Raw genomic sequence first — 14,429 nt, 5'->3', positions numbered from 1 at the left:
TTAAGCCAGAGAAGATCAAAAAGAGGAGATTCCAAATTACTAAGTCTCTGACAGAGAATATTAGAGCGGACATATGCACAAGTAGCACCTTTGAGGGGAAAGGAATCATACAGTGAATAATTTGGGCAACTAAGATGAGCAGTAGTTGAATCAACCGATAACTGAGATTCTGTCAGAAAAAGTAGTAGTAGTGGCATGTGATGCAAGAAAGCAAGTGCATGAGCTTATGCAGCATCAGACAAAAAAAAAAAAAAAAAAAAATCACACCATTCAATCCAAATGCCTGTCGAGTTCCTCCTTAAATTTATTCAACCTATCAACTTCCACAATGACAGATGGAAGTTTGTTCCAGCAATTAACAACCCGCTGGCTAAAGGCAAATTTCCGCACATCTATTCTACACCTGTAGAAGCTGCAGATTTTCAATGTTGATGAAACAGCCCTGTAGAGGAAGATGCCGTCTAGGACTTTCATAGCTAGAGAGGAGAAGTCAATGCCTGGTTTCAAAGCTGCAAAGGATAGGCTGACTCTCTTGTTAGGGGCTAATGCAGCTGGTGAATGCAAGTTGAAGCCAATGCTCAACTACCATTCTGAAAATCCCAGGGCCCTCAAGACTATGTTAAAGTTAGCCTGCCTATGCATTAAATCGAACAACAAAGCCTAGATGACAGCAGATCTGTTTAATATGTGGTTTACTGAATATTTTAAGCCCACTGTCGAGCCTTACTGCTTAGTAAAAAAATTCCTTTCAAGATATTACTGATTAGTGACAATGCACCTGGTCACCTAAGAGCTCTGATGGAGATACACAAGGAGATTAATGTTGTTTTCCTGCATGCTAACACAACATCTATTCTACAGCCCATGGATCAAAGAGTAATTTCTGCTTCCAAGTCCTATTATTTAAGACAGACAATTGTTAAGGTTATAGCTGCCTTAGATAATGATATCTCTGATGGGCCTATGCAAAATAAATTGAAAGCCTTATAGAAAGGATTTACCATTCTAGATGCCATTAACATTTGTGATTTACAGGAAGAGGTCAAAATATCAACATTAAAAAGAGTTTGGAATAAGTTGATTCCCACCCAAATGAACGACTTTGAAGGGTTCGAGACTTTAGTGGAGGAAGTGACGGCAAATGTAGTAGTAGTAGTGGTGGCATGTGATGCAAGAAAGCAAGTGTATGAGATTATGCAGCATCAGCCAAAAAAAAAAAAAAAAAATCACACCATTCCCTCCAAATGCCTGTCCAGTTCCTCCTTAAATTTATTCAACCTATCAACTTCCACAACGACAGATGGAAGTTTGTTCCAGCAATTAACCACCCGCTGGCTAAAGGCAAATTTCTGCACATCTATTCCACATCTGTCCTTTCTTAATTTGAATTAATGCCCCCTTAGGTTCGTAATCTGAACAAGTGGAAGGATCCCATCAGAATTCAGCGTGCTCAACCCAATCAAGGCCTTATACACCTCAATCAGATCATCACACAGGTGCCTAGTCTCCAGCCACTGCAATTTGCAGAACTTAAGCCTCTCTTGGTAAGACATTTCCAAGAGAGGCTTAATTCCCCTTCATTCCCTTCATTCCCCTCACCAATCTTGTTGCCCTTCTTTGTACACGCTCAAGTAAATCTACATCCTTCCTAAAATGAGGCCTCCAGACCTGTACGCAGTACTCAAGGCGTGGCCTGACCATTGCCTTATACAGAGGGACAATCACTTCCTTTTCCCTGCTAGCAAAATTCCTATATATCATTGACAAAACCCCATGACCTGCCCTGGCAGCCTGTCTGCATTGCTCAGAAAACTTCATATCTGATTGCACAATTACTCCCAGGTCTTTTTCATTTTCTACCACCTTAGTACCACACAGTTGGTACGTTTCTCTGGGGTTACTTCTACCCACATGCAGTACTTTGCATTTGTCAAGGTTAAACTTCAGTTGCCACTTCTTAGCCCATCGGCCCAAATTATCTAGATCCTGGTGCAGTAGTACACTGCCATTGCTGTCATTAGCAACCTTGCCAACCTTTGTATCATCTGCAAACTTCGACATTAAGCCTGATATACCTTCATCAATATCATTGATAAATATATAAAACAACAGTGGACCCAACACTGAACCCTGTGGGCTTCACTAATAACATTAGTCCACAAAGAGTAGCACCCATTGATTACCATCCTCTGTCTTCTCCCACTTAACCATCCTTTTATCCATTGTAGCAACTTACTCTTAATACCATTCTGCTCCAATTTGTACAATAGTCTTCCATGCGCAACAATGTCAAAAGCTTTCCTGAAATCCAAATATATGATATCAAAATTATTTTCTGCATCCAGTTCCTTTGTAACCACATCATAATATCAAATTTGTCAGACAAGACTTTCCCTTAACAAACCCATGCTGTGTCTGAATTATTGCTGCAGTCTTGTCTAGATGATCCTGCAATGCATCTTTAACCAGTGACTCCATTATTTTACCCGGAACAGAAGTTAAACTAACTGGTCTGTAATTATTCGTGTCACCCTTCGATCCCCCTTTGTGAATTGGGGATACATTTGCACATCTCCAGTCCGTGTGAACTTCCCCGGAGTCCAAGGATGCTCTCATAATTAAAGCTAAGGATTTGCTTAGTTGCTTTGCCGTCTCCTTTAATATAACTGGATAGATCCCATCCATCCCAGGTGCTTTTCTTATGTTTAACTTCAACAATTTCTCCTCCACTTTGCTCTCAGTTATTACAAAATCATTAAGTATCCTGCTACAATTTGATAACCTTCTGCCATTTCCAAACCTTAATAATTCCTCATGTGTGAATGTAGATGCAAAATACTCATACAGTTCGTTTGCTTTCCGAGCAGGATCATCAACAGTCGAACCATCGATATCAAGTTGACTAATCAGATTCATCCCCTTCCTTTTAGAGTTTATATAAGTAAAGAAATCCTTGCTGTTTTTCTTAGCATCTTTTGCCAAGGATTTCTCGTAATCTGCCTTCGCCTGCCTAACCTCTTTTGTGATCTGATTACAGACTAGCTTATATCTGCCATAGGCTTCTGAGTCGCTTGATAATTTACATGCATCCCATGCATTTTTCTTCTCTGTTACGAGTCTCATTAGTTCATTTGATAACCATTTAGGCCTAAACCTTGAAGAATATTTCTCAATAGGTATGAAACTTTTAGCAGCATCCATGATTAATTCCTTGAATGCTTCCCACTTAAAATTTACTGTTGGTAACATCGTCAGTTGATCCCACTGTACAGAATTTACAAACTTTCTGAGACCACTGTACTCACCTTTACGGAAGCATAAACTCTTTCCTTTAACCCTGATGGTAATTAAATGTTTAAGTAAATCCCACATCAGTATACTGTGATCACTGCCACCTAGTGGTTCCTTTATCTGCAAATTCTTAATACATGAATGATCACTGCTGATAACCAGATCAAGTGGTGGAATTGGCAAGAGAACTGGAACATGAAGTGGAGCCTGAAGATGTGGCTGAATTACTGACATCTCACGATCAGTCTTTAATGGATGAGGACTTGCTTTTGGTAGATGAACAAAGGTTACATCTTGAGATGGAATCTACTCCTGACAAAGATCTAGTGAGCATTGCTGAAATGACAACAAAGGATTTAGAATACTATGCTAGCTTACTGGATACAGTAATGGTAGGCTTTGAGAGGACTGATGCCAATTTTGAAAGAAGTTCTACAGTGGGTAAAATACTATCAAATGGTACAGCATGCTACAAAGAAATCCTTTGCGAAAGGAAGTGTCAGTCAATTAGGCAAACTTATTTGTTTTCTTATTTTAAGGAAGTGACACAGCCACCCCAACTTTCAACGGCGCCTCCATAGCCAGGTGGGAAGGAGCAGCAGTGCGTAGCACACGCTTCTTGATTAGACAGGGGTTCGAGCCCGTCATCGCCAAATACGGAGGATGCAGAAAGGTCAGGGAATGACCACCGCATATTCCCGGGGCAATATGGCCTTAGTTGCTAATGCTCCTAAAAACCAAATAACAACAACAACCAACCTTCAACAGCAAGTAGCCCTACCATTCAAAACCATCAACATCAAGGCAAGACTCTCCACCAGCAAAGAGAATGAGATTCGTTGAAGGCTCAGATGATGAATTACTTCTTCTAAAATGTTCATTCGTCAGTCACCATAAGCAAAGGATGAAAATATTTTAAGGTTAGCAATACAGTACTGTATTATTTTTTTAAAATTTATTATTTTTACTTTTGCATCATTTTTTTAGGCCTAGCACTATTGAAAACTTAATAAATGATATGGTAAATATGTTTTTAGGCTTTTATATGTACTGGCAAGTGAAAAAAAGGCTGTGATTCGCTTTAAGGCAACATTCGCTTTAAGGAGGTGGTCTGGAACCTAACCCGCTGTATTAGCGAGGTATGCTTGTATATTATCAGGTGGAGATAGACGGAAGTCTAGGTGCCACCTTAGACATAATAATAATAATAATAATAATATGCTTGTATATGAAAAGTTGATTTTCTCTTTATTCCCTTCAAAGAATTGAAATTTATAGAAATGAATCTAAACAAAAACAGACAAGAGATGGTGTTCTTTAAAGGGACAATACATTAAGTTTTCATATGCATGAAAATTAAATATAACTTCTATTTCAAAGAAATTTAAATAATGCAAAATGAGCTTTAGATTAGAAATTATAAGTGCTTTATTTTAGTTGAAGAGAGATAGCCACCATTTTTCTATTTGTTTAAAGCTATATTTTAGATGACAATTGTCTGTGATTTCTTATATGTATTTTTGAATCTTTTTCTTAAAAGAAAAGAGTATACATTCAAATTATATTTTCTTAAGACATCTGCTTTTCTATTCACATAACACCACATTGTTTAAATTGAAAGAAATAATATTTTGGAATCAAGAAAGTATATTTCTTCTTGCTGGATTTATGAACTAAAGAGGCAAAAGACAAATGATAGAAAATAAAAACCTTGTTAGGAACTAAAAGGTGCCAGCATATGAATTTGTTATTTGGTTTTTTTTAGGAGCATTAGCAACTAAGGCCATATTGCTCCGGGAATATGCAGTGGTCATTTCCTGACCTTTCCGCATCCTCCGTATTTGGTGGCCCATGGGCTTGAACCCCGGTCTAATCAAGAAGCATGTGCTGCACACTGCTGCTCCTACCCACCTGGCTACGGAGGCACCTCCCAGCATATGAAACAAAAATACATATCAATAACCTTTAAACCTGCCAAGGGGCTGTGGGAGTGATCACTGAAGAAGTTCTTCCTTGATTTCTCCTTTATTTTCAGACTTCACTGGGTAAGTACTTTCATTTGTTAGTGGTTTGCACAGCACAGGATTACAATTATAACTTCCAATCTCTTGGAAGTTAGAATTGTCTTTACCAACCTCCTAAACAATATCTTTCTCAACCAAATATGCAGCTTTCCAAGAAAAACAAGGACTCACTTTTTTTATCTGTAATAGGCCACAATATTTTTCAAAAAAAGCCCTGTCAAAGCAGTATCGCATGTTTAGTGGAGGAGAGAAGCAGTTGTTACACAGTCACTGATTCATACTTGTTGCTTAACTTGCTGTTTTGTTTACTGAAGAAATTCTTCCTTCAACTGTCTATGTATTCACTACTGAAAATATTCAGAGTTTGACTTTTCTGATTCCATGTAGTTAAATTACTTTAAAAGGAATTTAACCATACCTGCATAATTTAGCATTAAAACTGAAAGAAACAGATGAAGCAAAGAATTACAAGCAAATCTTCATAAAATATTACAAGTAGTTCCCATCTTTACGAGTTAATTCGGTCCTAGTGCGTGATCGTAAAGCGGGAATTTACTTCCCATAGACGTAATGTTAAAAACAGGGGTTATGTTCTCAACAATGAAATTTGACTATAGTAATGTTAAATAAAGATCAACAAAACAATAGTTTATGCTTAAATAATGTTGGTTCGTCACTTGTTGATGGTTCAACACATTTGTTGGAAGCACAAGGAGTCGCCTGTTTTCTTTAGAAATGCTTTAAGAGTCATTTGTTTCAAAGACAGTCTTCTCTTTAAAAATTTCGTGATAACATGCATAAGCATTTTTTTAAATATGTAGCAACTTTTCTAATGCATTCAAAATTTGAATCTTGTGACTCAAAAATCTCAATTGCTTTTTCTGTGTTGAAAAGCTTTGTCAACCCCTTGATAGGGAAGGAATGAACAGGAGTTTCAGCTGTTAAATCTTTTTCTTCCTCCGCTTCTTCACATTTTGCCATTTCAAGGTCTTCATTTGTGAACTCTCCATTGTGCACTTGAAGCAGATTAGTGACATCAGTTGTAGAAACCTCAAGCTGCAAATGCTTAGCAATATTAACAACTGCTTCTGTTTCAATTTGTACGATTTCTGCTGGTTCTTGACATCCTTCAAAATTATCAATAAACTGATGACAGAGTTTATTGCAAACATCCTTCTTGTTCTTTTCTGTAATTTTGTGCCATGTTAGTTTTATTATTTTGATTGCATCTAAGATATGGAATTTTCTCCAAAATTCTTTAAGAGTAGGACCTCCCTCCTTTTCTCTGCCTGAACAAACAAACACATGCACAGTAGAATTGTATGTATAGTTATGCACATGGTTTGAAATGCCATATTTATGAATGGTCAGCATTTATTTATTGCAATTAAAGTTCAACTTTTCTATTTTGTTGATACTTGGGAAAAAAAAAAAAAGAACTTGTAAACCCGGAAACTTGTAAAGCAGGAACTGCCTGTAATTAATACAGTATACATTTTCAGCTATGCTACTGAAATCTTCAAAAAAATATGATCTTTATTGTAAGATTCAAAAGTACACACAGGAACCAAAAAAATGTTACTATAAGTTACTAAGAGTAGAAACAGGTGCATGTATACTTGCATACACACCAATGCTAGGAGTTTAGTTAATAAATTTGACGAGTTTAAGTGCTGGTCATGACATCAAAGGCGGGTATTGTTGGGATATCAGAGACATGGTGTCATACAGATATAAGCAGTATTAGTAAAATAACAAGAGGAGTTTACCTCAATATAGTACGTAGAACACTTCCGTATGATGCCCTCCAGAAATTAAAACGGAAAAAAACGAAAAAAATCGACAACTTACCGGTACATTAGAGTAAAATATAAATAATTAAATAATCAATTTAACACAATTCAAAATCAATTTAAAACAATTAAAAATCAAATTAATCATATTTTTGTTAATCCTTTTAATTGCATTAATTTGATTTTTAATTGTTTTAAACTGATTTTGAATTGTGTTAAATTGATTATTTAATTATTTATATTTTACTCTAATGTACCGGTAAGTTGTCGATTTTTTCGTTTTTTCCGTTTTAATTTCTGGAGGGTATGATACGGAAGTGTTCTACGTACCATAGTGAGGTAAACTCCTCTTATTATTTTACTAATATTATTATCAACGTAGAACATACTGAGTATTACAGCTCTGATTCATACTATCTAAGATATAAGCAGTGCAGAATTGGAATTTATTAACAATGTTTACAGAAAGGATAAACAGGATAGGAAGGGAGGAGGGATTATGCTGTTAGTTGAGAAACACATAAAATCTAAGGAAGTGCATCCAATTAACATTGGTGGGCGATGCAATGTTGAGTCAGTTTGGTTTGGTGTGAAGCATAGGGAAAGGGAAAACGAGAGTAGCTGTGTGTTATAGGCCTAATGAATCTGATGAGTATAATAAGCAATTGTGCAGAGAAATAGAGTGGGCCAGTATATCAGAATGTCTTATAATGAGGATTTCAACTTTCCAGATATTGACTGGAACTTGTGGTTTGGTCACTCACACACTAGCAAGAATTTTGTGGATTTTTTGGATGACTGTTTTCTACAGAAACCTGTTCGAGAGGCAACCAGAGGGAGTAATACTCTTGATCTGATAATCAGCAGTGATTATTCATGCATTAAGAATTTGCAGATAAAGGAACCACTGGGCGACAGTGATCACAGTGTACTGATGTGAAATTTACTTAAAGATGTAACCACCATCAAAAGTAAAGGGAAGGGCTTTTGCTTTCGTAAAGGTGACTACAGGGGTCTCAGACAGTTTTTAAATTCTATACAGTGGGATCAACTGATGCTGTTACAAAAGTTGAATTTTAAATGGTAAGCCTTCAAGGACTTATAATCTTGGAGGCTACTAGGCTTTTCATACCAACTAAGAAACTGTTCGAGGTTTAGGCTTAAATTGATGTCAGATGAATTAATGTGGCTCGTGGCAGAGAAGAAAAATGCATGGGATGCATATAAATTATCAGGCAACACAGAGCCTATCGCACATATAAAATAGTCTGTAATCAAGTAACAAAGGAGGTTAGGCAGGCAAAGGCAGAATACGAGAAATCGGATTTATGCAAACTTTTGAAGGAAAGGGATGAATCAGATTGGACCACTTAACATAGATCGGTCGACTATTGATGATCATGCTCAGGTAGCTGATAAACTGATTGAGTATTTTGCATCTACATTCACACATGAGGAGTTATTCAAGGAGTGGAATGCCAGAATCACTTAGCTCCCTGTTAGAGTTTATCAAACTCTTAACAGGGAGCTAAATGATTTTGTAATAACTGAGAGCAGCAAAATGGAGAAGAAATTGTTGAAGTTAAACATAAGGAAAGCACCTGGGGTGGATGGGATCTATCCAGTTTTATTAAAGGAGGCAGCAAAGGAAGTAAGCAAACTCTTGGCCATAATTACGAGAGTTTACTTGGACTCAGGTGAGGTCCCCAAGGACTGGAGGTGTGCAAATGTATCAACAATTCACAAAGGGGGTTCAAAGGGTGATGTTTGACGTTGTTTGTTATTTGGTTTTTAGGAGCATTAGCAACTAAGGCTATATTGCTCCGGGGATATGCGGTGGTCATTCCCTGACCTTTCCGCATCCTCCGTATTTGGTGGTCACGGGCTCGAACCCCGGTCTAATCAAGAAGCGTGTGCTACGCACTGCTGCTCCTGCCCACCTGGCTACGGAGACGCCTCAAAATGTGACATAACTTGTGTTCCAGGGAAAATAATGGAGTCACTGGTTAAAGAAGCATTGCAGGATCATCTAGACAAGACTGCAGTAATACTTAAGACAAAGCACGGGTTTGTTAAAGGGAGGTCTTGTCTGGCGAATTTGATTAGATACTATGATGTGGTCAGGAAGGAACTGAATGCAAAAAATAATTTTGATATCATATACTTGGATTTTGGGAAAGCTTTTGATACTATTGCACATGGAAGGCTGCTGTACAAGGTTGAGCAGTATGGCATTAATGATTTTTTTTTTTTTTTGTTAGTTGTTGGCACATCAGCTTCTGTGGCCATAATGCACCTCCCAAAGTTTTTTGTATTTTACTCTGATCCAAGCCTGAGGCGGGATTCGAACCAGCGACCTTTGGGTTGCCAGGCATCCACTTTACCCACCTGGCTAGCCCGGTCGGCTGGCATTAATGGTAAGTTGTTACAATGGATAAAGGGATGGTTGAGTGGGAGATGACAGAGAGTGGTAATCACTAGACACTGCTCTTCGTGGACAAATGTTATTAGTGGAGTTCCCAGGGTTCACTGCTGGGCCCATTGTTGTTTTATGTATTGATCAATGATATTTTTTTTTTTTTTTTTTTTTGATTTGGTAGTTGTTGGCGCATCGGCTTCTGTGGCCATATTGCACCTCCCAAGGTTTTTGCAGTACTTTGATCCAAGCCCGAGGCGGGAATCGAACCCGCGACCTTTGGGTTGCCGGGTACGTGCTTTTACCCACTCGGCTAGCCCGGTCGGCCTGATCAATGATATTGATGAAGGTATATCTGAATTAATGCCCAAGTTTGCAGATGATACAAAGGTTGGCAGGGTTGTTAACACAGTAAAGACAGTATGTTACTCCAACTGGATCTAGATAAGTTGGGCAAATGGGCTAAGAAGTGGCAACTGAAGTTTAACATTGAAAAATGCAAAGTACTGCATGTGGGGTGGCAATAACCCAAGAGAAACATACAAACTGTGTGGTACGACACTCAGGGAAGTGGAAAGTGAAAAAGACTTGGGGGGGGGGTAATTATGCAGTCAGATATGAAGTTCTCTGAGTAGTGCAGATGTACTGCCAGAGCAGATCATGGAGTTTTGTCAATGATATACAGGTCGACCATCACTAATCTGGCAGCATTGGGACCTGTGGGGTGCCGGATTACTGATGGTTATTTTAGCACATACAATTTACCCAACAGCTAACCACCTCCACCTATTTAACACGTTGACTGCCAAGCTAGTTTAAGAAAAAAATTCCCCAGGGGCCAAAAAATATTTATCAAATAATTTGATTAGTAATTCTAAAATAAATATTGTATTGTCAGTGTTGTCATTTTTTCGCTTAAAAAAAAAAAAATATATATATATATAAAAAAAAAAAAAGAAAGTATTTTTTTATGTCACATATATGTCACCAGCTTTCTGGAGGATGTAAAAGCAGTACATATGTTGATTACTTTATTTCTTGAGAAACCGTGTCGGCCATGTACGTGTGATGCTATTACGGCAAAATGAAGGTCGTTTGTGATTAGTTTATTGCAAGTGCTGCAATAAAACTAATTTCGATAAAATAAACTCTCAAACATCACAATAAGTTTGTCAGTATTGTTAGAGATTTTGTGAAAACAAGTTTGTTAGGGCGCTGTATTATCCATCCTATTGTGTTGTGTTGTGTTTTTCCCACAAGTTTGTACAAGTGTGTTGTAAAAAAAAAAAAAATTCCTACAAAGGAATGGCTAAAAGAAAATTACTAAAATAAGAGGAACTCAGAGAAATTGCTGGAAGTTACAATTAAGCAGAATTAAACTTCTCACAGACACACCACTGTCGAGTTTTTTCAGAAGTTCAACTTTTATCTGTTATGGACAATGTACGGTGTTTGTGCTTTCCACCATGAGAGGCACTTACTTTATGCATTGGAACCATGGCTGGGCTAAATGTGAGCAGGTTATAATAATAAACGCAGAAAAACAAGTGGGAATGACATGCCAGTGTTCAAGAGTTCGCGCCAACAGCTGATGCTGCATCCAACGCCACCAAAACAGTAGTGGCAGGTCGGTGTGCCGACCCGGGTAATTTGAAATTACATTCGCGGAAATTATGTCCAAATTAGTGGTGGAACTGGATTAGTGATGGTCGACCTGTATAGGAATTTTGCTAGCAGAGACAAGGAGGTGATTATCCTTTTGTATAAGGCAATGGTCAGGCCACACCTTGAGTACTGTGTACAGGTCTGGAGGCCTCATTTTATCAAGGATGTAGAGTTGCTAGAACGAGTACAAAGAAGGGCAACAAAGGGGTGCTCTTACCAAGAAAGGCAAATTATGCTCTGCAAATTGCAGCACCTGGAGAGTAGGCACATGTGAGGTGATCTGATTGAGGTGTATAAGGCCTTGAATGGGTTGAGCAAGCTTGAATGCTGATGGGATTCTTCCTCTTGCTCATTTTAAGAAACTGAGTGGGCATAGATTCAAACTGAGGAAAGACAGTTGTAGAATAGATGTGTGGAAATTTGTCTTTCGCCAGCAGGTAGTTGATTGGTGGAACAGACTTCCCTTGTTGTGGAAGTTGATAGCCTAAATAAATTTAAGGCTGAGCTGGACAGGCATTTGGAATGAATGGAGGGTGAAATGGGAGGGTTTTTTTTTTTGGCTGATGCTTCATAAGCTTGCTTTCTTGCATCGTATGCCTCTACTAATGCTAAGTCAATTTCACTTTCAAAATATTACTACAATAAAATATTTAAATATAATATATATATATATTTTTAATATAAATCATACCTGTAGGGCCATACAATACCAAAACTGTATTTAGAATAGAAACACAGTTGCCATAAAAACAATGTGAAAGAATGCGTGCTAATTCCAGTCCAGAAGAAGGTTTCCCGATAAGACAAGAAAACAGCATCAGAGTGAGATGAAGGGCAGTACTAAACATAACCTGGAGGTGGTAGCAGCGGGGAAGGGGAGGGAGAAAGCAATAAACCACAAAATAAAAAAAATAAAAAAATGTCAGAGCATACAATAAAATACACAAATTTATTTAAAATATTGTACTACGGTATTATTTACTTTACATAACTATAAATAACAACTATAAATTTGCACTATATTGTAACTAGTAGCTTTAAAATACAGGGTGTCTCAAAAATACACGGCTTAACTTCGGGAATGAGTTCCTCATATGTAGACAATAAAAATATTTTATATCAACATAGTTCCGGAAATGCTTGGTTCCCGAGTTATTAACCGGAATGTCTTTTCTCCCGCAGGTGATTTCCTTTATCACAAGGTACTGACAGAATCTGGTGGTTTTCCATTCCGACCATGTACTCAAATCAGGAGCAAGCGGATATGGACTTGATGTACAGTTTGGCGGACGGCAATACTCTTCGTTTGTACCACTAAAGGTTCCCAGAATGAATATGTCCAGACAGGAAAACGTTTGAAGGTGTCCATCGCCACCTTTGTGAACATGGGATCTTTTACACCTCGTTTGTTTGTTTGTTATTTGGTTTTTAGGAGCATTAGCAACTAAGGCCATATTGCTCCGGGAATATGCGGTGGTCATTCCCTGACCTTTCCGCATTCTCCGTATTTGGTGGTGATGGGCTCGAACCCAGGTCTAATCAAGAAGCGTGTACTACGCACTGCTGCTTCTTCCCACCTGGCTATGGAGGCGCTCTGTCTCTATCTCTGCACAATGACTTATCTGCCTTCCTAAATCCCACATGTCTTTCAAAGTACTGGATTAGCGTAACTGGAACTGGATTAGCGTAACTGTAACTGGATTAGCGAGGTTTGCTGTATATGCAAATTATTGATAGAAAAATAGCAACAGAAGAGTTTCACTGATTTTATAGAAAGTAAAGAAAAGACTGCCGTTTGATTGGCGACAGAAATTCTTACCAAATTAGAAAAGTATAGACTTGACATAAAAATGTAGGTTCCCTGACAAAAGCCCACATGGAAATTCCACACAGAAAAAATCCCACTGTCATAAATGCTCACAAGAAAAACACCCACACAGAAAATTGTTCACACGGATAAATGCTCACATAGAAAAATGCTTGCACCGAAGAATGCTCACATTATTTTTAGTTTACAAAAAACAAATTATTTCATATTTAAAAACACAACAAAATGTTGAATTTATATATTTTATTTCTACATCTATACGATGTATTTTAATATAAAGTAGAATATTTGGATGTAAATGTTTGTAAGGGAAATTACAGGAAATAAAATGCTCTGGCTTTATTGCAACTAAAGCCTTTTATTTTATTTATAAAAATAAATAATTTTTTCTCTGTCTTACAAAGTGAACAGTCAACAGTTTTGGATTTTTGATCAACAAACAACTAATTCAAACATATTTCAGTGATTTATTTATTTACCAAGGATTTGAATAGATTTTTGTTACTGTAAGTTAGTCAATCTCTGCAAGTATTTCAGTTTGTCTTCTACCTGCTCATATTCCTGCACAAAAGTGGCAACCAAGTCATGCAGTGCATCTGCATCGTATCTTCTCTTTTTTACCTCTAGATGGACCTGTCTATGCATTAGCCAGTGTCAATCTGTGGCAAGCCAGGTCCGTCTTCAGTCCATCAAACTAAAACCACGTGCAGGGATGACTGCAGTGGAATAGGGAATTAAGTGCATTGTGAAATCCCTCACAGCAGTTTGTAGTTTTAGGCGACTGTTCAAGAGCTGTATCATGATCACTGCAGTCATCCCAGCACGTGGTTTTAGTTTGATGGACTGAAGACGGACCTTGCCACAGATTGATGGCTTGCCACAGATTGACACTGGCTAATGCATAGACAGGTCCATCTAGAGGTAAAAAAGAGAAGATACGATGCAGATGCACTGCATGACTTGGTTGCCACTTTTGTGCAGGAATATGAGCAGGTAGAAGACAAACTGAAATACTTGCAGAGATTGACTAACTTACAGTAACAAAAATCTATTCAAATCATTGGTAAATAAATAAATCACTGAAATATGTTTGAATTAGTTGTTTGTTGATCAATTTGTTGATCACCATTCTTGTGGTACCAGATATTGCTGGTGCCACAAGAACTGGTTATTGTTGGTGACTATTGTCAGGGAGAGGGGGAATAGATTATGCAAAAAGGATAGGTGGAACAGGACCAGGGATGTCTACTAGGGGTCAAAAGTTGATGATCTTGTAGAACAGATATCATCTTTTAAGGGCACAAAAGGTGATATTGTTGTAGACATTGGCATTAATAACCAATCTGCAGATTTATTTAACAAGTACGGGTCAATGTTGAAAAAAAAAAAGTCGCAAGCTAGGGTTGAATTTG

General features: G+C 37.7%; 1 protein-coding gene across 1 annotated transcript in view; it reads right to left on the bottom strand.

Moving 5' to 3' along the window:
- Positions 1–14,429, bottom strand: part of LOC150078036 (uncharacterized) — a 321,641-nt gene that overhangs the window by 13,215 nt on the left and 293,997 nt on the right. The window contains exon 17 of the mRNA XM_090384437.1: positions 11,881–12,040. Within this exon, the coding sequence (XP_090240563.1) occupies positions 11,881–12,040 (160 nt within the window). The remainder of the gene's footprint in view (positions 1–11,880; positions 12,041–14,429) is intronic.

Source organism: Mastigoproctus giganteus, chromosome 11, assembly GCF_048544385.1.
Source record: "Mastigoproctus giganteus isolate SK-2022 chromosome 11, ASM4854438v1, whole genome shotgun sequence".
Lineage (NCBI taxonomy): Eukaryota > Metazoa > Arthropoda > Arachnida > Uropygi > Thelyphonidae > Mastigoproctus > Mastigoproctus giganteus.
The sequence above is the reverse complement of the archived record's forward strand: the minus strand, read 5'-3'. Positions and strand labels throughout refer to the sequence as shown.